The sequence below is a fragment of the Canis lupus genome, chromosome 8 (genome assembly GCF_003254725.2).
Source record: "Canis lupus dingo isolate Sandy chromosome 8, ASM325472v2, whole genome shotgun sequence".
Lineage (NCBI taxonomy): Eukaryota > Metazoa > Chordata > Mammalia > Carnivora > Canidae > Canis > Canis lupus.
The window spans coordinates 11,812,685-11,837,398 of NC_064250.1; the positions used below are offsets into that span (position 1 = coordinate 11,812,685).

Sequence of the window (24,714 nt, forward strand, 5' to 3'; positions counted from 1 at the left end):
ACCACCCTAACCAACTTTGTCTTCGTACCCATTTCCTTTCTAACATTATGATACCTTTATAATTTGAATAGAGATGCTGATCTAAAATGGGAAAGAAAAGGTCTTCCTAGTCATAAATTTCAATCAGAATGGTGGCACAGGTAGCATGAATATATATGTTTTTGTTGTTTTATACATTATTGGGACCTGGTTGACTTAAAAGTAGAAAGAACTGTTCCAATAAATCACTGGTACGATTTTGTGATGACAAGCAAATGTACAGGTCTGTGAGAAGTGGAATACAGAAAACTCTTGGTTAAAATTAATGACCAGTGGGGTGCCTGGGTGGCTCAGATGGTTAAGCATCTGCCTTTGGCTCAGGTCATGATCTCCAGGTCCTGGGGTTGAGCCCCACATTTGGCTCCACTGCTCAGTGGGGAGTCTGCTTCTCCCTCTGCCTCAAATGAATAAATAAAATCTGTAAAAATAATATATATAATTAATAGTTTGAAGAGATGGAGATTTGAATCTAAGAGGATGAACCAGAGACCCTACAATCAGAGACCCTCTCCTCACTTTATTCCTTTTTTATCTATTAGGTGCCTTGAAGTCCTTCATGGTGTTATCTAAAGGCATAATGTTTCCTTTCCTGTCATTTTTTTCCCAGTTTTTTAGCATATTGTCTTAGGTGATTTTTTTTTATGAATTACATTCTAATCAAATCTGAAAATCTGTATCTTTTAATAAAAACACTAAGCCTATTCATATTTAGTTTCTTAATTAAGATTGCTGACCTTTTATTTCATCACATTCACTTACTTATTCATTCAATAAATATTTCTTGGACACCTACCATGTGTCAGGCACTAGGCTGAATGTTAGCAATGCATGAAGCTTACATGGTGGTCTTGTTTAAATATTTTGCTATAAGACATGTTGTTTTGTTCATTTTTGCCCTAGTGAGTTGGAATTTTTTTAACATATTCTTTATATTTAATAACAAGAATGAATCAACTTCTTACTGATGCCACTTTAAAATGAGAAATTGACTTCCCTGTATCCTCTACCCTATTTCTCCACTTTTTGTTGATATAATCTTGGATTTAGTTTTTAGCTAATATCATTATTATTTTGCTAATATAATTACATTCATTCTCACACTTTCAATAATTTCTTTTGAAATTTGCATTGTCATTTCATAAGAATATGAAAAATAGTTCAGAATTAATTCTTTATAATATTCATTTCATTGCTCAACATCAGTTTTTTTAATACCATGGTTTTCCATTTTCTTAAAAATATTACTCTTAGTACTATTATATTGTCTTCTAATAATTTTTTAGGAAAAGTGCATTCTTAGTATATTCTCCATACCCTTGCATGTCTGAAAATGCATTTTACTTGACCTTGAATATAAACAATAGTTTGGTCGAATGTAAAATTTTGCCATGGGGAATATAACCTTTGACTGTCAAAACTGCTAATGATTCTTTTAGCATTTATAATTATAAAGGAAAAGTCTGATTTTTGTTGCTACATAGTAACCTTGTTTTTCCACTTGTATATGAGTGAGTGTTGGTCTCCTTTTATCTCTTTTGCTGGTAACTTGCTAAGTCCTAATTGATTTTGAAAACTGAAATTCTGCTGTAGATCAGAGAGTTTTACCTACTGTTTGATTATCACAAGTTCTCTGTAAGTTTAGTTCCCTTTTGGTAGTGCTATTCTGTGCATATTGTGTCCCCTGGATCTTTCCTTCATTTTTAGAAATGGATTCTTATTTCCCCTTCTTTAACAGGCACCTTTGGTGAAATTCTCAAGGTTGTTTTCTGTTTTTGCAGGACCTAATTTTGCAGTTTGTTTTCATTGCAATTTGCAGTTTGTTTTCATTGCAATTTTTTTTAAGATTTTATTTATTTATTCATGAGACACACAGAGAGAGAAAGAGAGAGAGAGGCAGAGACACAGGCAGAGGGAGAAGCAGGCTCCATGCAGGGAGCCTGATGTGGGACTCGATCCCAGGACTCCAGGATAATGCCCTGGGCCAAAGGCAAACCGCTGAGCCACCCAGGCATCCCTCATTGCAATTTTTTATTCACCAGAAGTTCTTTTCATCTTCATACAGTCTTTACTGATCTTAATTTGTTTCTTTTTCAGAAGTGCCTACTTCAGTGCCATGGGTGCAATATCTTTGTGCATATTTCTGAGAAATGGATTAAAATTTTCTAAGGTTTTCCTTTTTCTTAATTCTGTTTCAAAAGGAGTCTATTAGTCTGTTGCTTTGAGTGCTCAAATTGGACCCTCTTATGAACTACAGTGTCCATTAGTGTATGTCTCTTTATTTTTAAGGATAGAGTTTGGCTTTCTGGGACTGAACATTAAGATAGGTCCTCTGAAAGATTCTGTAGTTTCCTATATAAATATTTCAGGCCCAGACAAAAAGGAAAAAGAAATCTTAGATTCCCCTTAGTTTTATTTATTTACCTTTTTAAAAAAAATTTTATCTGTTTATTCATAAGAGACACAATAGCGAGAGACACATAGGCAGAGGGAGAAGCAGGCTCCCTGCAAGGAGCCTGATGTGGGACTCCATCCTGGATCCCGGGATCACACCCTGAGCCGAAGGCAGATTCTTAACCATTGAGCCACCCAGGCGTCCCCCCTTAGTTTTATTCAAATTCCAGGTTGAGAATATATAAATCATATACAAGGGATGGCAAATTGTCTACTAATACTGGAGGTATCTGGGGTACGTACATATCTAATATCAGGTCAGGGTGAAAGCAAGCTAAGGAGTCAACACCTTTCTTATTCATCAGGAGCATCTTCAGTAGTCTTGCAGAGTTGTGTGTCCATCAGCTTTGAGAGAGAAAGCCCCATTAGAAGATAGCTATCCTGTAACTTAGGCGACAAGTTCTAGGGACTTGAAATAGTGCAATTACAGTGGAAAATAGGAGGCTGGATTTAAGAGAGACCTCAGGGTTAGAGATGACAGGATTTGGAAACTGCTATGCTGGTAGGGGTGCAAAAGTAGAAGGTCTTCTCAGGACTCTCTCCCACTCAGAGCCCCTCTCTTCCTGGAATGCTATTTCCTCTGCCTTCAGGTCCTCTTTAAATAAGGAAGAGAATCTTCAACAAAAAGCACTGGAAGTATTAGAACATTGTAAGGATAGAGGGGTTCTAATACCTAAAGAGAAGCCAGTTCAAGATTATTTGGGACTGGGATCCCTGGGTGGCGCAGCGGTTTGGCGCCTGCCTTTGGCCTAGGGCGTGATCCTGGAGACCCGGGATCAAATCCCATGTCAGGCTCCTGGTGCATGGAGCCTGCTTCTCCCTCTGCCTGTGTCTCTGCCTCTCTCTCTCTCTCTCTCTCTCTCTCTCTCTCTCTGTGTGACTATCATAAATAAATAAAAATTAAAAAAAAAGATTATTTGGGACTGTGGGTAAAAATATTTGTAATTTATTCAGTAATTTTCTCTTATGCAAACACCTATGTCAGGTGTTGTGCTGGGTATTAGGGTGAACCATTCATTGTCCTCTTCCTAGGAACACATGGTCTAAAGGGGGATAGTAACAAGTCAACAAGACAACAGAATAGAATGTGGCATGTGCTGTAGTAGGAGTTAACGTAGTATACTGTGCAAATTCATGGGGCATTTCTGGGGAGGGGCAAGGAAGTTTCGGAATGAGTGACTCTAACTGAGATCTGCAGTGAAGGAGAGGGAGAGTGAACAGAATAATATGTGCACATGCCTGGAGACCTAGAGATAAGAGATTGAAGAAATTCATGTGTTATTTCCTGAGCTTATTTAAATGTTATTGTAATATGTATGGGTATGAATCTATGTGTCTTATCAACCAACTAGAATGTAAACATTTTTTTTTAAATTAAGATTTTATTTCTTTTAGAGCAATTTGAGGTTCACAGCAAAATTGAGGGAAAGATTCAGAGATTTCCCGTTATACTCCCAGCCCCTACACATGCACAGCCTCTCCTATTATCAACATCCCCCATCAGAGTGGTACATTTGTTACAACTGATGAACCTACAATGATGCGTCATGATCACTCAAAGTTCATAGCTTGTATTACAGTTCACTTGATGCTGTGCATTCTATGGGTTTGGACAACAATATAATGACATGTACCCATTTATCATACCAAGTATTTTCACTGTCCTAAAAAACCTTCTGTGCTCTGCCTATTCAATCCTCAACCTAGCCCCGTGCTCCAAACCCTGGCAATTACTTATCTTTTTACTCCGCATAGTTTTGCTTTTTCCAAAAGGTTGCATGGTTGGAATCATACAGTATGTAGCCTTTTCAGATTGACCTCATTCACCTAGTAATATACATTCAAAATTTTTCTATGTCTTTTCATGGCTTGATGGCCCATTTCTTTTTAGCACTGAATAATATCCCATTGTCTGATTATAATCCACTCATCTACAAAGGACATTTTGGTTGCTTCCAAGTTTTGGAAGTCATGAATAAAGCTACTATAAATATCCCTATGCAGGTTCTTGTGCGGACATAAGTCTTCAAATCCTTTGGGTATATACCACAGAGCACAGTTGCTGGATTGTATGGTAAGAGTGTGTTTAGTTTTGTAAGAAACTACCAAACTGTCTTCCAAAGTGCTGGTACCATTTTGCATTCCCAAAAGCATTGAATAAGAGTTCTTTTTCCATATCCTCTTCAGCATTTTGTGTTGCTGGTGTTTTGAATTTTGGCCATTCTAATAGGTGTGTGGTGATACTTCATTGTTGTTTTGAGTATAAACTTTTTAAAAGTAGGGCTATCTTAAAATATTTGTTTTACATATCCTTCATAGTACCATAGACAATGTACTTTAGAGTCACTAGATACTCCACTAGTACTTAGCAGATTGCAGATTTTATCACAAGATGGGACATGATGTCACTTAGCTAGTTCAACCTTCTTATTCTAAAAAAGAAAAAAACAAGTCTCTGATAAATTAAATGACCATAAAATCAGAGCCAGACGGCAGCCTACATCCCCTGAATCCTAATCCAGGCCATAGTCCAATAATACCAAACCAGTGATTTCATGCGAGTTTACACCAATGTCTTTGCAATTTTCACAACTCAATTTTTTCTCTATAAAATAGGAATGATAAGTCTCTCTAATTTGGTGAATAGAAAAAAATGATCATAACAAGGGACGTTGTGATTAATAGCAAATGTAGAAATGCTTATTAATACTATGAAGTCAACAGTATTAAAAATACATATGACAATAAACCAAGGTTCTTTTGGTATTGGAATTCAGAGACTTACCATCTTGACCTGTAACAGCTTCTTATTTCCAGGGGCTTTACTCTCAGGAGTTCAACTTAGTGTCGAGTTTGCTATCATTTTTCACCTTCTATTTATGTTGTACCTCCATATGAGGAGCTTAAAGAGCTTTAGAGACATTAGCTCATTAATCCTCCCCAAACCTCTCTAAGATAGGACGGAGGCATAAATCATTATTCCCATCTGGAAAAAAAATAGCCTACCTTATCTCTCTTAATTTCATTGATGCTCTAAACTGTTGATTAAATCCTAACTTATACCCTGTACATTTAGAATATTGCATTCTCTTCCCCAAGGATATTTTTCTTTCTTTTTGAATTTAATGTCATGAGGATAAGTATAAAAATGAATCAGCAGGTCTGGTTTTAAAAGTTCGTTTGAGAAGTGTGGGATAGGTGGTAAACCAGGCTCTTCCTTCCCCTCATGCTCTCCTCCTTTTCTCAAAATGTCCTTCATTATTGCCCTTAAAAGCAAGAGAAATGACTTTTAGAAATTGAAAGAATGTTTCAAGACCCATTCATTGCTTTATCTATCAGCCAACACAACCTGCGAGAGCCAAAGGATATCCATTCAAGCATGTCATCCTACCGCTCAAAAAACATTGGTGCAAAGCTTCATAAAACATTTAAAGCTTTATGAAAGCAACAATGGAAGTTAACTTTTTGATTTGGTGTGCTTTTTTAGGCAGGTGGTTCTCACTATAAAGATACTTGGAGTTAGACTTTCATGATGTTAGAACATGAGCAGAATATATGAACAGAAACTGAGGCCAAGCAAGGTTGATTCATATAAATGATTGCAACAAAACACTGCTCCAATTAGTTTCCTACAGTTCAGGACAGTGAAAGGAAAATAAATAAAAATTATAGACAAAATGAAATTGTTCTTTCACCACTAGAATCTCACCAGAGAAGATGAGGGTCAACTCACAACTGATTTGAGAGATATTCAGAGCTGTATTTTACTATTTTGAAAAAGTCCATCATAGACCACCTCATGATATTTTTCCTATCTCATAACAGAATAAGATTATGTAATACTCTGATGCCAGAAGATCTTAGAAGTTAAAGGATCATTGCATTTTAGAGAAAGGGTATTGAGGGAATATAGAAGTTACATGATTTACTTGAGATCACACAACTAGTTATTGCCAAACTAGGAAAAAACTCTAAGTTGTGCTTTTTTCCCTCAATCCAAGTTACTTCTTAGATGTTCAATTGGAACACCTTCATGATCAGATGACTTATATTCTGTGTTGTTGCCAAAGTATTAGATGAGATGAATGAAGACACTACCCTCCAATATATTTAGTCACCTTCTAGGGAGCAAGCAGGAGAGAGATGTGGTGTCTCAGAAGAAATGAAAACAGAATCCTCTAAAAGGAGGATTAACTTTTTCAAGAAAAAGCTCTCAAAAAATTCTCCTGGACTTCTGCTTTATTTTAGCTCTGGGAGTGTTTAAAGAATGAAGTTCTTATTACATTTCCTTTTCACAAGGTTCTGGAATATTGCTTTGAGCTAAATAATCATTATAGCAATTTACCAGTTGGCTAATATTTAGTCAGCATCTCTCTACTACCTAATATAATGGTTGAAGAGTGTTGTGCTGTTATATATTAGTTAAACTTCTAAATGATCCTGAGAGTGTGATTAGTATTACTGCGCATCTGGGAATACTGAAAACTGGTGAAAAGGAGTGGAGTTGCCTTGGGTTTCCACCACAAAAGCAAAGGAAAAAGCTAAAAAGCAAATTCCTAGTGATCCAAATTCACAAGAAAATGCTCTATTTAGATGCTATAAAAATAAAATCAGAAGTAGGAAGTTTATAGAGCTGCCTATACCTCAGTCTCTTCCAGGTCAGGGAGGAGTAAATGAATAAACAGAAGGGTCTTTCCAATGTTGACTTTTTGTCCCAAGTATCACTTTCCTCCTTTTTAGTGGTATTATTCTCCAAAGCCCAACTCTCTTCCTGTATTCTTATTGTGTCCCAAGTGTTCTTGAATTCATTTATTTCCCACCTGTAGGATTCTGAAATAACAGGAATACTTCCCTAAAATACCAATTCCTAGCTGTTATACTTCAAGTAACACTCTGAACTTTGTGACAAGTTCCAAGAGTGGTTTAATGAGAAATAAACAATATGTTAGAGATAAATTTGGGAAAATAGGGTTTGAGAGAGGAGAGGGGTGAGGAATAGTCAACTGTGTATAAATGAGAGAGCAAGAAAAACACCATGCAACAAAGCCAAATGAGTCATGAAACCAGTTCTATAATCTGTCCTTTCCTATGTGTTCCACATTACCCCTGGGAATTCCTCTGAGGTCATCCTTGCCCGTGTGTTCTTTTACTTTCCTTCTTTCTCCTTGCTTTTCTTTGCTATTTCATTCTCCAGGTATGATCTTTATGATGATCTTCCTTTTATAGGTTTAGCCTAATGAATGTATTGTGCTGTACCTTGTTACATAGAATTCTTTTCTTTCTTTCCTGAAGACTGTCCTGAATATTCCTTTGACCCTGCCAGTGAATACCCAATATCCATTAAAGGCACAAATGAGTTCAGGTAGCTGGGATCAACAGATAATCTAGAAGAGAAAAATCACCTTTATCTATTCCCCAGAATTTCTTTGAAATGATTCCTATGGAATCTAATACGAGATAAAAAGTACAGTGGGTGTTGTAAATAGATTCCAAAATATAATAATGTAAAAATAAATGGCAATTAATGCTTTATCTGCTTATGAAAAGAATGATTGTGGAATTTTAAGAAAAGGTATTTTGTAGTATAATGGCTAAGTTGCATTTATATCCAGCACCCTTTCCCCCTTATTGCTAAAAGTTACCTTCCTGTAATTGCAGACTAGTTTAGCATCTTAACAATAATGGACATGTTTTTAAAAGATTATTGCCAAAAGTGCATTCTTTATTCCAGGGAGACGCTGTAATAGATACCAGCATTTTAGTAATGATACAAGCAATCTGTAAGCTATTACAGTTTTCTTTAGAGTAACTTAATCTTCATATTGTTTTGTATGTCTGGAATTTTAATAGTGTTTTTAATTTAGAAAAGGAAGTATATAACATATTACTAATTACATGTGAATATGAACTAAGCACATGACCACTGAGCTTGATTCTTAAAAACAAACATATTTAAAAGTACTTAACCTAATGTAGGGAAAGTCACAAAAAAATTAAAGAATACCGCACAGTGATAACAACAGCTTTTATAGAATAACACAGCGAGGATCTGCAATTTTAGAATGATTATTATATTTTAGTCCACAGCTAAAAAAATAACTAATAGAAATAGAAATACTCCTTCCCAAATATAATTGCTATTTTTTAACACATGAAACTACAAACAAAACATCAAATGAGTGTTTATAAAAGAATGATTAGCTTTTCCCTTGATGATACCATTCATCCAAGAATTTTCAGTATTAGCTAATAGTCCTGGTGGCCCTTAATTATTCACCTTTGTTGGTGAGGATGCTAAGTGGCAAGAAAAAATTATATCTTTTTTTCTAGGTCAAAGATCTGGTTATGTAGACCATAGAGGTTAAAGTGACTTGTCTTTGGACCTTATTCATCTGCTGTCTAGATGAACAGAGGGGAGATGATTTTTTTCTTAAAAAATGGAAGTATGCACTGAAAATGTTTTGATTTTAAATGGTGATAAGAAATCATTTGGGGATGCCTGGGTGGCTCAGGAGTTGAGCATCTGCCTTTGGCTCAGGGTGTGATCCTGGAATCCTGGGATCGAGTCCCACGTCGGGCTCCCTGCATGGAGCCTGCTTCTCTCTCTGCCTGTGTCTCTGCCTCTCTCTCTCTCTCTCTCTCTCTGTGTCTCTCATGAATAAATAAATAAAATCTTAAAAAAAAAATAAATCATTTGGTGTTAGAATCTAGGCTTATATTGTCATGTACAATTTTGAAACTATTTTGGCACATATCCCAGACCTTCTTCAAGAAGCTGATAAAGATGTGCTTGGTAAACCAATTCAGTGGTCTTTAATGCTATTTTTAAAATCCAGCTTTTACATTAAATAAACCAGTTTGTTATTTTGAAAGAAGTTATAATCTACTTAAAACTGTCATTCTCTGTTTCTAACTCGCAATTAGATGGTATTTCCAAAATGTCAGACCTAGATTCTGCTTCTACCATCACCATAATAAAATGTGACAGCCAAGATATTATATCAATACCTTTTCCATAATTAGCAATAAGGATCCTGCCAAGGGTTAACTAGAAAAGTTTCATAAACGTTTTTCTACAAATGGTTCTGAAGGCAGTATTATGCTTTTGAAATCTGCTAATGTAGCAAAGACTCATGACAACCAGGAGACAAATCTATGGGCAAAACTGTTTGGAGAGAATAGTTTTGTAGTGTATGATGTATGTTATGTAAATGAGCTTATTAGGACTCTCATCTATTTTATTATTGGTGACCAATTTAATAGAGGCATTTAAAAAACAATATTTCTGCCTGACTCCTAGAAATGAAGAAGATACATTGATATAATTGAGAGCAAATGATTGCATGTTGTGCCATTTAATCATGTCATTTTTCAATTGCTATTTTTTTGCACTTCACTGCATGCTTATAGAATATTTAGCTTCAATATAGATTAAGTCCCAGGGTTTGCAACTGAGCTGAGTTCCTATATTGGTTGATGTTGTCTTTTAAGCTTGGAATCAGTTAAAATATGTAGATGTCATCTGCCCATATTTCCTTTAAAATATGCAAGTCATCATTCATACCTCACTTGAGGTATTTTAATTTTTTTGCTGTTTTGAAGAACTACCCCTTTACAATTCCGGATGGAAATTCTTATTTGCAATACCTATACACTAAACAAGGTAAACACATAATTGGCTCAAGAATAGAGCTGTCAGGACCAAAAGACCTGCTGAATCTTTGCTGGAAACTTTGATGATCATTTGTCTAATGAATGTTTCCTATTTTTGTTCAATCTCTTTCTGATTATTTATATAACTTACATTTTTCTCAGAAAAGAGATAATCCTCTACTGTCTGCTAGCATATGAGGTCCTTGTGGGTGGAAAGTTTGTCTGTTTTGTTCACTGATGCATCTCAAACACTCAGAGTAGTGCCCTTTATAATAGGTGTTCAATAAATATTTGTTCAGTGATTGAATTGATATTTTTTCCACATCTGTTATCATAACCACCCTGGGTTTAAAAATTATATAGATTACTAATTTTTTAAATATTATTTATTTATTTACTTATTTATTTATTTGAGAGATAGAGTGAAAAGGAGCAGGGGGATGGGCAGAAGCAGATTCTCCCTAAGCAGGAAGCCCAATGCAGGACTTGATCCCAGAACTCTGGGATCATGGCTTAACCAACTGAGCCACCCAGACACCCCAGATTACTAATTTTTAACATAGGCCTAGAAATTTGTTTAAGATAGACCTCAAAAGGTATACTGATGAACTTGTTGTCTGTCTTATCAACAGTAACTTTATGGCTGTGGCCACTTCAGTTGGAAATCAAGGGCCAGAACAGTCTGAAAATGGAGAAATTTTATAACCCTCTTCTGCTCTCTTATGAAAAGAAATGTAGCATAATGTTTTTATGAATTGGCTTGGGATTCAGGTTGCATGGGATTCAGGTTAACATCCTGCCTTTGCTGCTTATTAGCTGTGTTATCTCTGGTCAGTTACTTAGCCTTTTCTGTCTCTATTTCCTCTTTTGTAAAATAGGTACATGTCAATAATATATATCTCATAGTGTTGTTGTGAAGATGAAATGAGCCAATACATATAAAATACCTAGAAAAATACATAGCAGACAGAAATACACAAATTATGTTTGTCATTAATCTATGAGATTAGTGAAAAATAACTAAGAAAATACTCAGAATAGCGCTCTAGCAATTTAATAAGATTCAATGATTGTTGGTTACTATTTTACAGTCAAGTAAATCTTTAATTAAATATCTGAAGAGAACACAACTTTTTAAAAATTTTGTGTTGGTTCAGATAACATATAGTCAACTTAGAATGATCTTTGGTGAAATACATGAAGTCTGTTGGAAGGTCCTATTTCTCATTTTTCTACTGAAACCAAAACCAAAATAGATTAGAATTTCATAAGATGTATATGATTGTAAATGAAACTCACCACTACAGTAATTAGACTTAACTAACATTCTTTAATTTCCACATTTTCTTCAACTCCTTTTCCACATCCATGCTCTTCTATGTATACTTTTCTGTTTATGTTTTATGATATTTCTAGAAGTAGGACAGCTATATTAAAAACAACACTGTATTATTTTTATCATATAGCAGAATGTCCTGTTGACTGAGATTTATAGGTTTGTAGTTATGACTATATCACAGGGAATTTTATAGTCACTACTTTTTATTAAGATTAATTAATTGATTTATTTGAGAGAGAGAGTGTGTGTGTGTGAGACTGGAAAAGGCACAGAGGAAGAGGGAGAGAATCCCAAGCAGACTCCCCACTGAGTGCAGAGCCCAGCAGAGGGATGGAGGTGAGCAGTTGATCCCACAATACTGAGACCTGAGCCAAAATCAAGAGTCAGATGCTTAAATGACTGAGCCACCCAGGCAGCCCAGCCATTACTTTTAAAAAATAATAATAATAATAATAAAAGGTCTAAATTGTCATTTGTGTGTTAATATGTGTATGGACCCACTGTTGCAAAAAATATGATGTCTGAATGGTATTAGTAATATCATATAACCTGTTGTCATGACACACCCTGAAGGTACATATGATAAATTATCTGATTATCACCAGTTATGTGGCTGATAATACATACCTGGCTTTACCAAGAGATTTAAAAAAATAGTTTTATTGTGACATAATTTGCATACCATAAAATCTAATTTCAGAGCATTTTCACTACACCCAAAAGAAATCCCTTAACCATTAGCAGTCATTCCCTGTCCCCCACTGACTGCAACCTGAGGAAACCACTAATCTACTTTTTATGCATTTGCCTATTCTGGACATTTTATATAAATGGAATCATATAATATGTGGCCATATATTTCTGGTTTCTTTCATGTTGAGGTATGTATCAGTACTTTATTCCTTTTTTAAAAAGATTTTATTTATTTATTCATGAGAGAGAGAGAGAGAGAGAGAAAGGCAGAGGGAGAAGCAGGCTCCATGCAGAGAGCCTGACATGGGACTCGATCGCAGGTCTCCAGGATCACACCCTGGGCTGCAGGAGGTGCTAAACAGCTGGGCCACTGGGGCTGCCCTTTTTTTTTTTTTTTTTTTAAATAATGTAAGCTCTATGCCCAACGTGGGGCTTGAACTTATGACTCCAAGATCAAGAGTCACATGCTCCACTGACTGAGTCAGGCAAGTGCCCCTTTTATTCCTTTTTACTGCCAAATAATATTCATTGTATGGATATACTACATTCCTTAAATCTATTCATCCATTGATAGATACTTGTGTTTTTTTTCCACATTTTGGCTATTATGAATAATGTGATTATGGATATTTATGTGGTCATAGGTTTTCAATTCTTTTGGGCACTTACCTAGGAGAGAAATTGCTGGACCATATGGTAATTCTATGTTTAACTTTTTGAGGAAATGTCATACTATTTTCCAAAGTATGCCATTAGTGCCATGGCACTAATTTTCCAAAGTATGAAAATTAGTGCCACTAATTTTCAATCCCACCAACAATTCATAAGGATTCCAATTTCCCTAGATCTTTGCTAACATTGTTATTTTGTCTTTTTTTAATTTTAGCCATCAGAGTGCAGGTGAAGTAGTATGTAGTTGTGGTTTAGATTTGCATTTCCCTCATATCTGATGACATTGAACATCTGTTCATATGTTTATTGGCCAGATGTATGTTTTCTTTGAAGAAATGTTTACTACTAAAAATGAAGTTGCTTAACTTTATATTTTTGAATTTTAAGGGTTCTTTATATATTCTGGATACAAGTCCTTTATCAGATCTATGATTTTCAGGGATGCCTGGGTGGCTCAGTGGGTGATCATCTGCCTTTGACTCAGGGTGTGAACCCAGTGTCCCGGGATTGAGTCCCACATATGCTTTCTGATTTTTTCAGTTGTAGTTCTTAAATGAAAGTCTGTGATCCATTTTAATTTAATTTTGTATATGGTGTGAGGTAGGGAAGTCCAATTCATTCTTTTGCATGTAGATATACAATTGTCCCAGCACCTTTTATTGAAAATGTTTTTTCTGACTTAATTGTACTGAGAGCTTTTTAATTCCACTTATCTCATTGGTAAGCATTCAGTCTTTAATCAGTACCCTGGTACTTAATCATAAAATAGGCCTTTTTGGCATAAAATGGCATACAAATGCTGTTTTAAACATTATCTTGTCTAAATTATTACAGCATCAGAACACTGTTATATTTTGTTTCTATATGTAAACTTATATAATGTGATATTACTTCCTTAGAGGAGCTCTATTGACTAACCAGTCTAAAGTAACACCACCACCACTTTCCATGATATAACTCTATTTTATTTTATAGATTTTATCACTACCTGATATTTTCTTGTATGTTTATTTATGTTTTGTTTCCAGCCTCTTACCACCACCTCTCTACACACACAAGTTCAAATATAAGTTCCATGAAAGAAATCTTGTAGCTCACCGCTATATCCCCACCACTGAGAACTGCATGGCACATAAGAGGCACTCAGTGAGTACATTTGGATGTTTGAATGGATGGATGGATGGATGGACAGTTGAAATATGATTATCATCATATTCCACTTCAACTTCCATCCTGTTTAAAATGTAGTTTCTTGACCTTTATTATGTGACTCACCCAACTATAATGCCTGTCCTCCATTCCTTCCACTTTTTCAATCTTCACCAACTTTAACATGGTACTAGCTCCATCAATCTTAATCTGTATACTCCAGCTAGTAATGATATTTTTTATCCCCCAAGTCAATGTCCATAATTTAGCATGCATATATATTGCACCTCAACATTTGGGTTACAATCTCACTGTTAACTATGCACCTTCCTTACTTCATTTAACACTTACAAAACCTGATGGGTTAGGTCTTATCAAAAACCTTTGCCTTGCATTTATTTATTTATTTTTTCCTTTGAGGAGGCAGAGTCTTCTCTTAATGACCAAATCACAAGCACTTAAAAACAGGCACCACATCTTATTATATTCCTTTTATTTACCAATTCCAATTCTATAATGAAAAGTATGGTGTTTGGTGAATAATTGATACTCAATAAATGTTTATTGCTGTGAGAAATAACATCCATATAATCTTTGTTAACCTTGTCCTAAAACATTAGCCCAGAATCAACCAGTTAAAAGCATCTTTTGAAGATTCATAGAGTTACCAGTGTTGCCTCTCATTTTCCCCATCTTCACTAACATTCCCTGCATCTGATGCCTTCTACCTTCCAAATAATCATCATGGTTTTGTTTAACTATATACACTTTGTGAGAGAAGCTTCTATTTAATTTAGCACAATGCCATATGTATTAGCATCATTCATTATGACTAAATGACTAATTTGATAAAATTAATAAAAAGGAGTAAAATCCCCAAATATGGTATTCAAACAACCTAACATATTATAATTCTTTTTTAGAATCAAAAAGAATTTTATTTTTTTACATTTTTAAATTTAAATTCAATCTGCCAACATATAGTGTAACACCCAGTGCTCATCCCATCAAGTGCCCTCCTCAGTGCCCATCACCCAGTTACCTCTTCCCCCCACTCACTTCCCTTCCACAACCCTTTGTTTCCCAGAGTTAGGAGTCTCTCATGGTTTGTCTCCCTCTCTAATTTTTCCCACTCAGTTCCCATCATTCTTTTTTTTTAAATATTTATTTATTTATTTTAGAGAGAGGGCACAATGGGGAGGAGCAGAGGGAGAGGGAGAGTCTTAAACTGACTCCATGCTCAGCTCAAATCCTGATGTGGCTTAATCTCACTACCCTGAAATCACAACCTGAGTTGAAATCAAGAGTCCAACATTTAACCAATTGTGCAACCCAGGTGCCTCCATTATTTTCATTCTTAATAATGATATTGAAAATTCTGAAGATATGGACACCTGGGTGGTTCAGCAGTTGGGTGTCTGCCTTAGGCTCAGGGTGTGATCCCACATCGGGCTCCCTGCATGGAGCCTGCCTCTCTCTCTGCCTATGTCTCTGCCTCTCTCTTTCTGTGTCTCTCATGAATAAATGAGTAAAATCTTAAAAAAAAAAAAAAGGAAAATTCTGAAGATCATCAAGCAAGTACTAATAGTATAAAGATACCTCTAGTCAAAAAGATCTATTCATTGATTGACTCATTTTCTTTCAGTAATTTAGTGACAATTAAAAAAAAATAACTGATCACCAAATGGGTATGGTCTCTAGGCTGTTGGCTAACAGTGTGACTCCAGAATCAGAACTTGTAACCTCTATTTTATACTTCTAAAACAAAAAAAGAAATCTGCTCAGCTGGATTAATTCTCTTATCTGTAAAACTAAGTTCAAGTTTCCTGTAGGCCAGGGTTTTCAAACTTTAGCATGCATTGTAATCACTTACAACTTTTGAAATCAAAGTTCATCAGAAATTTAAACCATGTCTCATTGGGGCCTACCCCAGAGTTGCAGATTCAGATGTGGAGTGCCACCAGAGAATTGGAATTTCCAAGTTCACAGGTGATGCTAATGGTGATTGGCTTGGGGAACAATGTCTGAGAACCTTTGCTCTATTCCTCTAGTCATAGGTAGCAGACTAAGAGAAGACGATTGCCCACCTCATGAAATTAAAATGGTAAAATATAGAAAATGCTAAAAAGAAGAAAAATGCTTGAAAAATGTGGGAAACCCTTGCAACAATGAGATGGAGCTATTTACTTGTGATTATTTAAACCAGAAGAAGTTGCATGTCTTTTTCAGTTTTTCCCCCTCTGTTATTTCCTCACTCCAACTAGATTGAAGGCAGGTATGTATCATATATGCAGGTTGAAACTTCTTTATTGTGCTTACCACAGAGAGGACACACTCAATACATATTGTTAAACTGATCAATCTAGAAAATAAAGTTATGTTTGATTTTATAAATGGAATTGCTGCATAAGTGGTTTTTAGTTGACAGATCACCTGAAGTCCTATCACTTTGTTCATATTGACCTACCCAATGATGTTACATTAACCTGCTGAATATAATTATGTAAGATATAGAGACAAATTGATTTGTAGTTTCTCAGCTAATTTTTTTTTCTCTCTGTTTTTAAAATATACTTAGTTTTGGTATTTTTAAAATTGTATTTTCTTCCTCATCTCTCTTTTCTCTATTTGATTCTTAAATTTTACTTATTGTGTAGTTTGGGTTTGGGCCTAATTATAGTTCTTTGCTTACCAGTAAAGTTGCTTACAAGTAAGTTCTTTGCTTACTCTTTGCTTGTAAGCTTATTTTTATCTTTTTTTTTTGATAGTAGATGCCAATATTGTTTAATGACAGGAATATGGGTATACAAGTCAATTATAATCATATTATACAATATATGTGTGTATTTATGTTTAATGTATAATGAAAAATAAAATATCAATATTGGAAGTCTTACCTTTAATGGTGTTAAATTGAAGCCAGTGTCAAAAATGATGTTACATTAGGGCACGTAGGTGGCTCTCGGTTAAGCATCTGCTTTGGGCTCAGGCCATGATCCCAGGGTCCTGGGATAGAGCCCTGGATCAGGCTCCCTGCTCAACTGAGGTCTGCTTCTCCTGCTTCTGTGTGCTCTCTCCCTCTCTCAAGTAAATAAATAAAATCTTTAAAAAAAAATGATGTTACATCACATTTGGCTTAATAATAGAGTGGTTTAAACAATCAAAAAGGTTGACAGAGAAAGTCAGGAGAGGAAAAAGAAAAACTCCCATTTAAAAAAAAAAAAGAAAACCCCCCAGATAAACCAAAAGCCCTCCTTTGCATTACCATTGATGAATTGAAAACCAAATTGACTGTTAAGTGTGATAAAAAAAAAAAAACCTCCAGCCTGTTGGCAACTCTATTGCAACATGTGAAAAAAAGATGTATTTAGAGGGTTAGAGATCTGCATATTGTAAAGGAAAAAAAAGTAAGTTAAAAATTTTGATTTTTACTTTTCTACATTTCTTATAGCAAGCCTGCCTGTTTAATAACATGAGGAAATTGAGTAGAAATGTAAAAGTAAATAAAAAGTTCATCAGAAATTTAAAAATAGCACACTCAAACTATATTCCAGCAACTGAATTCTGAAGTGATACAAGACAACTACCTCCATACTAACAGAGATAGTCTTATAATAAGAAATTAGCCTAACAATTACCAAATAATAGGACAACTACATACAAAAGCCTTTGGAATCTCTTTCTTAGGTATACTGATAATTAGTGGGGGCTTTTTCTTTCTTTTTAAATTTCTTTTCACTCCTCTTGTCTCTATACTTCTCTGTGAAGGCAATATGACTATGCTTGGGAACCAACATGATCTCATGAGAGATCAAGGAAAATGCTTCCAAATTAGCAAAAACGAAAAGCATTCCGAACTTTTCTGTTCCTTACTTCCTATCCAGCTGCTTCACTGTCTCTTCTCCCTGACACACTAGGTGCCCCCACCGCCCCAGGACACTTGCTCCCTGACCCTACTGTCTTTATAACCACCACCGTTCAGCTTGGACCATCTGGCTCATGTTGTTTCCTTGAAGATTTCACCAACTCCTCCAATAGCAACTTGCTCAAACTTCTGTTAACATGCCTCTCTCTCTACATCATTCTCAGTATCACACTTATTTGTACAGACTCTCTTCAGGAGAGTCCCAGCACCTCGAGAGAAGGAGCAATAACTTGCTCTTTTGTGAAGCATATGTGCCTGAAACAGTGCTTGGCAGAGGGAAGGTGCAGTGCACAATAGAGGAGGACTGAGAGACAAGGATGAGTTTATCTTATTTCAGTGCCTTACTTAGATTGTATAGTTTGGATTTCTGTTTTAAAGTACTTTCCTTTGAAAATGTAAGCCAGAAATAGTTACAATACTTATTTGTTCCTGCGTAGTTATATTTAACATTTCTCTGTGCATAGTTTATCATGGAAATAACGTAAGCTACTGATTCTAAGAAACATTGCCAGCAAATGCATTGGTTTTATTTAGTATGTGTTTGTGATTATAAATAAATATGTATATTTTAATGGTTGTCATGGAAACCCATTTATGTAGACGAATGTTATTTTATCAGTTATATCTCCTAGATATAGAAAAGTATCAAAAAAGATGTTGGCCATTTAAAATTCTCAATTTTCACCTCCTTTTTAAAGTAGTGTTATTTCCCAGCATGCATATAGGATACATTATTAATCTAGGATACAGACTAAGTTCTTTGAATATTTAAAGTAAAAAAAATTATAGGATTGTGAAGATACAAAAATTAGGTAGTGAATGTTAACATTCCATCAAATCTGATATTGAATGTCAAAAGCAGCTTTCACAGTTTTTAAACTATCTGGACTGACTCATATTAAGATATGGGTAGGGAACATCTAGATACTTAAATACTGGATACATTCTAGATACTCATAAAAAAATTATGGCCAATGACCTTTATGAAAATTTGCCCTAGTGATCTCACATGTCCTCCTTCAGAACTTTAAAAATGCCTGTGAGGTGGATGAAGTCCATTTGGGCTACTTTGTAAGTGTTACCAATGTGGCTGTGCTAACTCCACACATATTTTTAGTGCCATCCATAACAAATTTTCATTTGGCTAAGAAACATTGGGACTTTTTGCTGGCTTGAGGAATGCAGTTATTAGTCTAGTCAACTGCAAAGTGAGTTTTGCAAGATTCAGTTTTATGGCATGGGAATATCACTTTTGATTTTTTAGCCCTGTATTTTTAGCAAATTTATAACAAAACAAAAATGAAAAATGAAATCCTTGATATTCACATTCACAGGACTCATTTCAACTCATTTCATTTGGTTCTATTATTATCTTGAAGTGTTAATATTGGCCCAAAATTTGCCAGGTATTAATTTGGCTTGATAGTTTGTCTTGCTGAACAGTTCTAGAGTTAGAGAACAAACTGAGCATGGGTGGAGTGTGTGTGAGAGGGAGAGAGAAAGAGAGAGGATGCATTTTGGAGTAGGGAGATAGCAGTATTGGAGGAAGAGATGAAAACAATGCTTTTTGCTTTAGTAGGCCCTCATGTTATCTTTGAATATCTAGGGGTTTCTCCTCATTCAGCACTGAACAAATGAATAGCATCAGTAAAGAAATTTGTCAGACTTGGGGGTTATATCAGGAGTTATGTAGGAAAATAATAATGAATGCTAGGAAAATAAATAAGGGTAAGTTCAGGAAACATAACTAAAAATGCTGCACTGGTATAAATTGAATAATAAAATTCCTAGTCATATTTTGCCATAAATAGAGGTTTGGGAATTTGTCATTCACCTTATTTAAAATTCAGAAATATTAAAGGTACAGTGTTCTCTCATTACAGAAATAATAGAATTTCGGCTATTACTGAGTTAGGGTCATTTAAATGGCTATACCATGTATTATATCAATAAGCAGAACATCTGTATGAAATGTCCACCTGCTGATCTACTACCACTCTGTGCACATTTCAATGAACCGCACTTAATCATTTTAAGACTTCTTCTAATGAAGCCTTATCTAGATTAACATTTTAAGCACAAATACTTTTAGGCATTAAAACTCTCGCACTAAATGAAATTGCATTGTCTTGTTTACCCTTGTTGATTAATAAGCAATCTGTTAACTGTTAGAACAGTCCAATTGTAGCAGTAGAAGGAGATTAGTAATTCAGTGATGTTTGTGGATATAATCATCATTTCTCCTGAAGGCTTTGAATTAGAATATCACTTACACACTATCCGTAGGCAAAGAAAAGATATAATATTTTTAGACATGTGTACCCACTATTTTGCTTGAATCGTTCAGCTTAGGGTCACTGCAGCAATACAAATGCTTCTGGGGGCAAAATGCTATTTTGATGCATGCATATCCTTCTTAAATTGTGTGAATGTCTATTAAAAGAAACAGCAACCAACAAATAGTGCAGTAATAATCCAGTATCCTAATTTCTGTTTTCAGAACATTATTGCTTTGTTAATCAAGCTTCGGAAGAGGAATGTTGCTTATCCTTCTCCCCCACCTCCAATAATAGATGTTATATATCAAAATTCTTTGCAGTCTTACTTAACTTTTTCCCAGCCAGTAGAAAACTAAACTTTTAGCAACAAAAAAATCTAGAATAAATTAGGAAAAATTCCATTTCCTTTTGGAGCACTTTCCTATCTTTGGTGTTTCCTAGGACCTGGAATCAAAGCATGTCAGTCTGTTTAGCATTCCCATGACTTATATGATTTATTTCTTTAAGCTATAAATTGCTAATCACTTAGGCATCAAGGTAGGACCCAGCATTTTATAATGGACAAATCAGTGAAAAAAGGGAAGAGGAACCAGATGAGCTAAATTCTTTGGTGTTAGTTTGGTATCAATAGAGGTCTCCAACCCAAAGGCAACTCTCTCAGAGCTCTTCTTGCCTTATTGTTCATAGCTGAGTATATTACTACAATTTGAAATTATAGTAGAATAATTCATTTCAAGTTTTAGGAAATTTTGCTCTGTAAACACTCATGGATCAATCGCTCTCTATATTGCAGTCTCTCTGTGGTGAAATCAAGCAGCGACGTCGTGGAGTGGCCTCCATCCTGCGATTATGCCAGCATCTTCTGGATGACCGGGATACTTGCAATCTGAATGCAGACCACCAGCCCATGCAACTGATCATTGTAAATCTTGAAAGAAGGTGGGAAGCCATTGTCATGCAAGCTGTCCAGTGGCAAACACGGCTACAAAAGAAGATGGGAAAGGAGTCTGTGAGTTATTTTTATTTTTTAGCATAAAACTTTTTTCTCTTATTTTTCTCAGAAAAAAATTATTTCAGGGCTTGGAAAATGTATTTATTTTACAATTGGTTTTGTGAACTAAAGGGATAGATATCTTCAACCACTCAATGAGATTCATTTGTCGTAGCACAATTTATTTGCCTACTAATAAGAAGTGTTTCAGAATATCTCATTGTCTTTAAAAAAAATCACATGAAGATTTTCCTTCATCTTAACAAAGTAAGCCATTAATTCCTTCAATTATTCCTTCACCAATGATGTTCCTTAATCATACAATACCCCATGAAGATTTTGTTAGAAGGTGGCTTTCCATTCTCAAAGTATATGTAGCAATGTGTATGCTCTATAGATAAGGTAACGACATAAAGTATACTCCTTACCTTGTCATTACACGATGAGTTAACGCTATTCGTACAACAAACTCCACTGTTTCTTCTTGGAGCTCCTTCTGATGGAGGTGTGTTGCTGAGAGCTAGCAAGTTTCCTCTTTGAGTTTTAATGCAGTGTGCAAGGTAGAGGTAGGGATCCTTTTTAAGAGTTTTCCAAGTTGATTGTAAGTTCAAGCTGTTGCTACATGAAGGAAATATATGTGACTAGAGTTGTTTAATAATAATATAGAAAAAGCTCTTGTCCAGAAAACCTTCATATCCTTAAGAAAAAAGGTTTGCTGATAAAAAGATTGCATTCCCCACATGACTTTGAAGTCACTGTCCATTAGTTGAGGCCTAAGTCACAAGTTTGACTTACTTAAATGAAATACATATATGAATACATGGAATGAAATATGAGTTTATATCATCAGTTCTATGTTTTCAGAAAGTACAAGATTCAAAATTGAAAAATCAAATATAATAATCCTGCCATAGAAAAAAAATCCTTTTTCTATGAATTCTAATTTTAACAACATGTTAATATTTGCTATTTGATGGGTTTGGCATTGGGGACTAGAAACAGAAGGGACAATGAATCAGTAAGCCTTCTCACTCTTTCTGCATCTGTAGCTATATTGAGTCTAGGGGGTGATTTTATCCTTAACAGTTCAGTTTAATTGTTTTGAGCTGAAGTTGTTAAATTTCTTAAGACTTCCAAGTTATTACCAGTAATCAGAGTCTATATAATTGGATGTCTTTTCTTGAAATGACCTGTTTGTTTTGAAGCTATTTAGCTGGAGTGTTTTCTTTCTTTCTTTCTTCCTTTTTTCTTTTTCTTTTTTTTTTTTTTTTTTAGCATTGGGAAGGGCAAAAGAGGTTATTTTTTATTCTATAGTTTGAAGCCTCTAAGCATGGTAGTGGCCATAATAAAACTTACACAGAAACCATCTGCACCTGGAGAAGCTTTGACATTTTGGAAGCATTCAAACTGCTTTGGAGGAGACAAAAATGGCTTTCTTTGGGGATTTATTTGAAATTGTATGATCAGGGATACAGGACTAGATCTCTGTGGACTAGATGTAGACATTTTTATCCTACTTCTGTGGTAAAGGTAAGCTTTCACTTTAAAACCCTGGCTACTTCTTAGAGGCTCAGGATAAAACATAGAAGTAGATATAAGTTGCTGATAGAGAAAAGTCTCCCCTTTTCTTTAAGTTAGCAGCTGAGTATGTAGGTTGTTTGGAATGATAGGAGTAACAAATAAGGTCTTCTGTGTTAAACAAGGTTGAAAATCACTGTCAAGAAAAGGATAGAGGAAAGTGGGACTAATGCCAACAATACAGTAAGCACAGGGTACCTCATTAAGTTGGAGATATTTCTTGCTTCTGATCTCTGTTGGTTGGATAGAGTCCAAGTTGCTCTGATGGGCAGACAAGTATTTGACCATGTGGGAGGCTGCCTATGCAGAGAAGCAGAAGTCTCTAAGTGGCCTGTTTGCTTTTTATCATATATTTCTGCCCTTATGCCATCTCCTTCTTATGCACAGGGACTATCACTACTATGTTTCCAAGGCCTGGACATATTTACACATAGTAGATGTTTGATAGATATTTGCTGAATGAATGAGTACATGCTTTATTTAATAACTTTCATTTTATTTATTCTGGCATTTGGTTTAGAGTTATATCTATATTCATTATCAATGTTCATATTCCCACAAAATGGCTTTGAGTATTGTTATATTCCTATAAGAATATTCACCTTCATGAAACCACAAAGAAACCTTCTGACTTTACTTTTGGTCTGATAGGAGCAATGTTTCCACGTTCTAAAACATGATATGAAGTACCTCGTGGTATATACTTTTTTCTTCAAATGTTATTTCTGAAGGAAATTCCTTATGAGGTATTGGATAAAGTGGTTCTAAAAATGTGGGCAAAGTTCTGATGCTGAGGATGAGAAGCTCTGATTCAATCACTGTGTTATAGAATTTTCCTCATTAGTCACTTTTGAAGTAACTTATATGAGATGCCACATAATCATACATGCAGTGCTCTGTATTGTTCAATTTACATCTGTTTGTGTGATGACTTGATTACTGTTAATCTCCTTCATTGGTCTGAAGAACGCAGCCACATAGAAAATTTCTGCTCACCTTTGCATTCCTAAAGCCCCACATAGTACCTAGAACTTAATAGGTACTTCATAATATTTGTTAAATGAGTGAATTTTCTCTGAGTGATTCTCTATAGTAGTCAATGTTAGATACTCAAAAGTGAGTAAGGTCTCTTCCATCTTCTGACAAAGTGTAGCTAGAAAGATAAGACAAATATACAAATAACTATAATACTAGGTGGTATTCACTGGTAATTACTGGCTTCCCTCTTATAGTTAACACTGACAAAAATATGGAAAACCTTTCACTAATATTCAGAAAAATTCAAGTGTATAAATGTCAAACAAACTTCTCTATTACCCATAACTAGGTAAATAATGACTATATTTTTCTCTTTTTTAAAAAGTTGCAAGAAAGTCAGAGATCTTGTATTAAAATCCCAAAAGCATCCTTCTCTCTTATCAAGATTATAAAACTGCATAATTATTTGACATTACGCTGTTATTCATATATTTAAAGTCTTTGCCCAGACTTAATATTTGTGTGTTTGTGTGTGTGCATGTTACCTGTAACATTGATCTCTGTCAATGCTTTTCAAGCTTTAATTCTAATTTTCATTTGATTTGTATGTTGTTGTTTCTCCTAGTACCCTGCCATCTTTCTTTGTGAGCCAAAGAAACTTTAATTTTATTCCTTTTACACTTTTTTGTTGGTTCAGGACCATATCTTGACTGACAATACTACACATTTGTATTTCCTGAAGCCATCCCATCTGCCAAAATAACATTCTAAATTTATTATGTATTTATTATAGAGGACCAGAATTTTTATTATTTTAACAGCTTAAATATCACTTCCTGCAATAGAAATACAAATTAGAATGTATAAGACAGTCCACAATAACAACAATAATCCCTACCAATAATCAATAAATTCACTTAGAACAGTGTTTCTTGATTTTCAGTGAAGCGACAATAACTCCTTGATG

The 24,714-nt window shown here is 35.0% G+C and overlaps 1 protein-coding gene across 5 annotated transcripts in view; it reads left to right on the plus strand.

Annotated features, from left to right (window-relative positions):
• The window catches only part of AKAP6 (A-kinase anchoring protein 6), a 539,834-nt gene that overhangs the window by 462,364 nt on the left and 52,756 nt on the right, over positions 1-24,714 (plus strand). For all 5 annotated transcript variants that reach the window (XM_025443999.3, XM_049113620.1, XM_049113619.1 and 2 more), the window contains one exon: positions 20,994-21,209. In XM_025443999.3, coding sequence (XP_025299784.1) covers positions 20,994-21,209 — 216 coding nt within the window. The remainder of the gene's footprint in view (positions 1-20,993; positions 21,210-24,714) is intronic.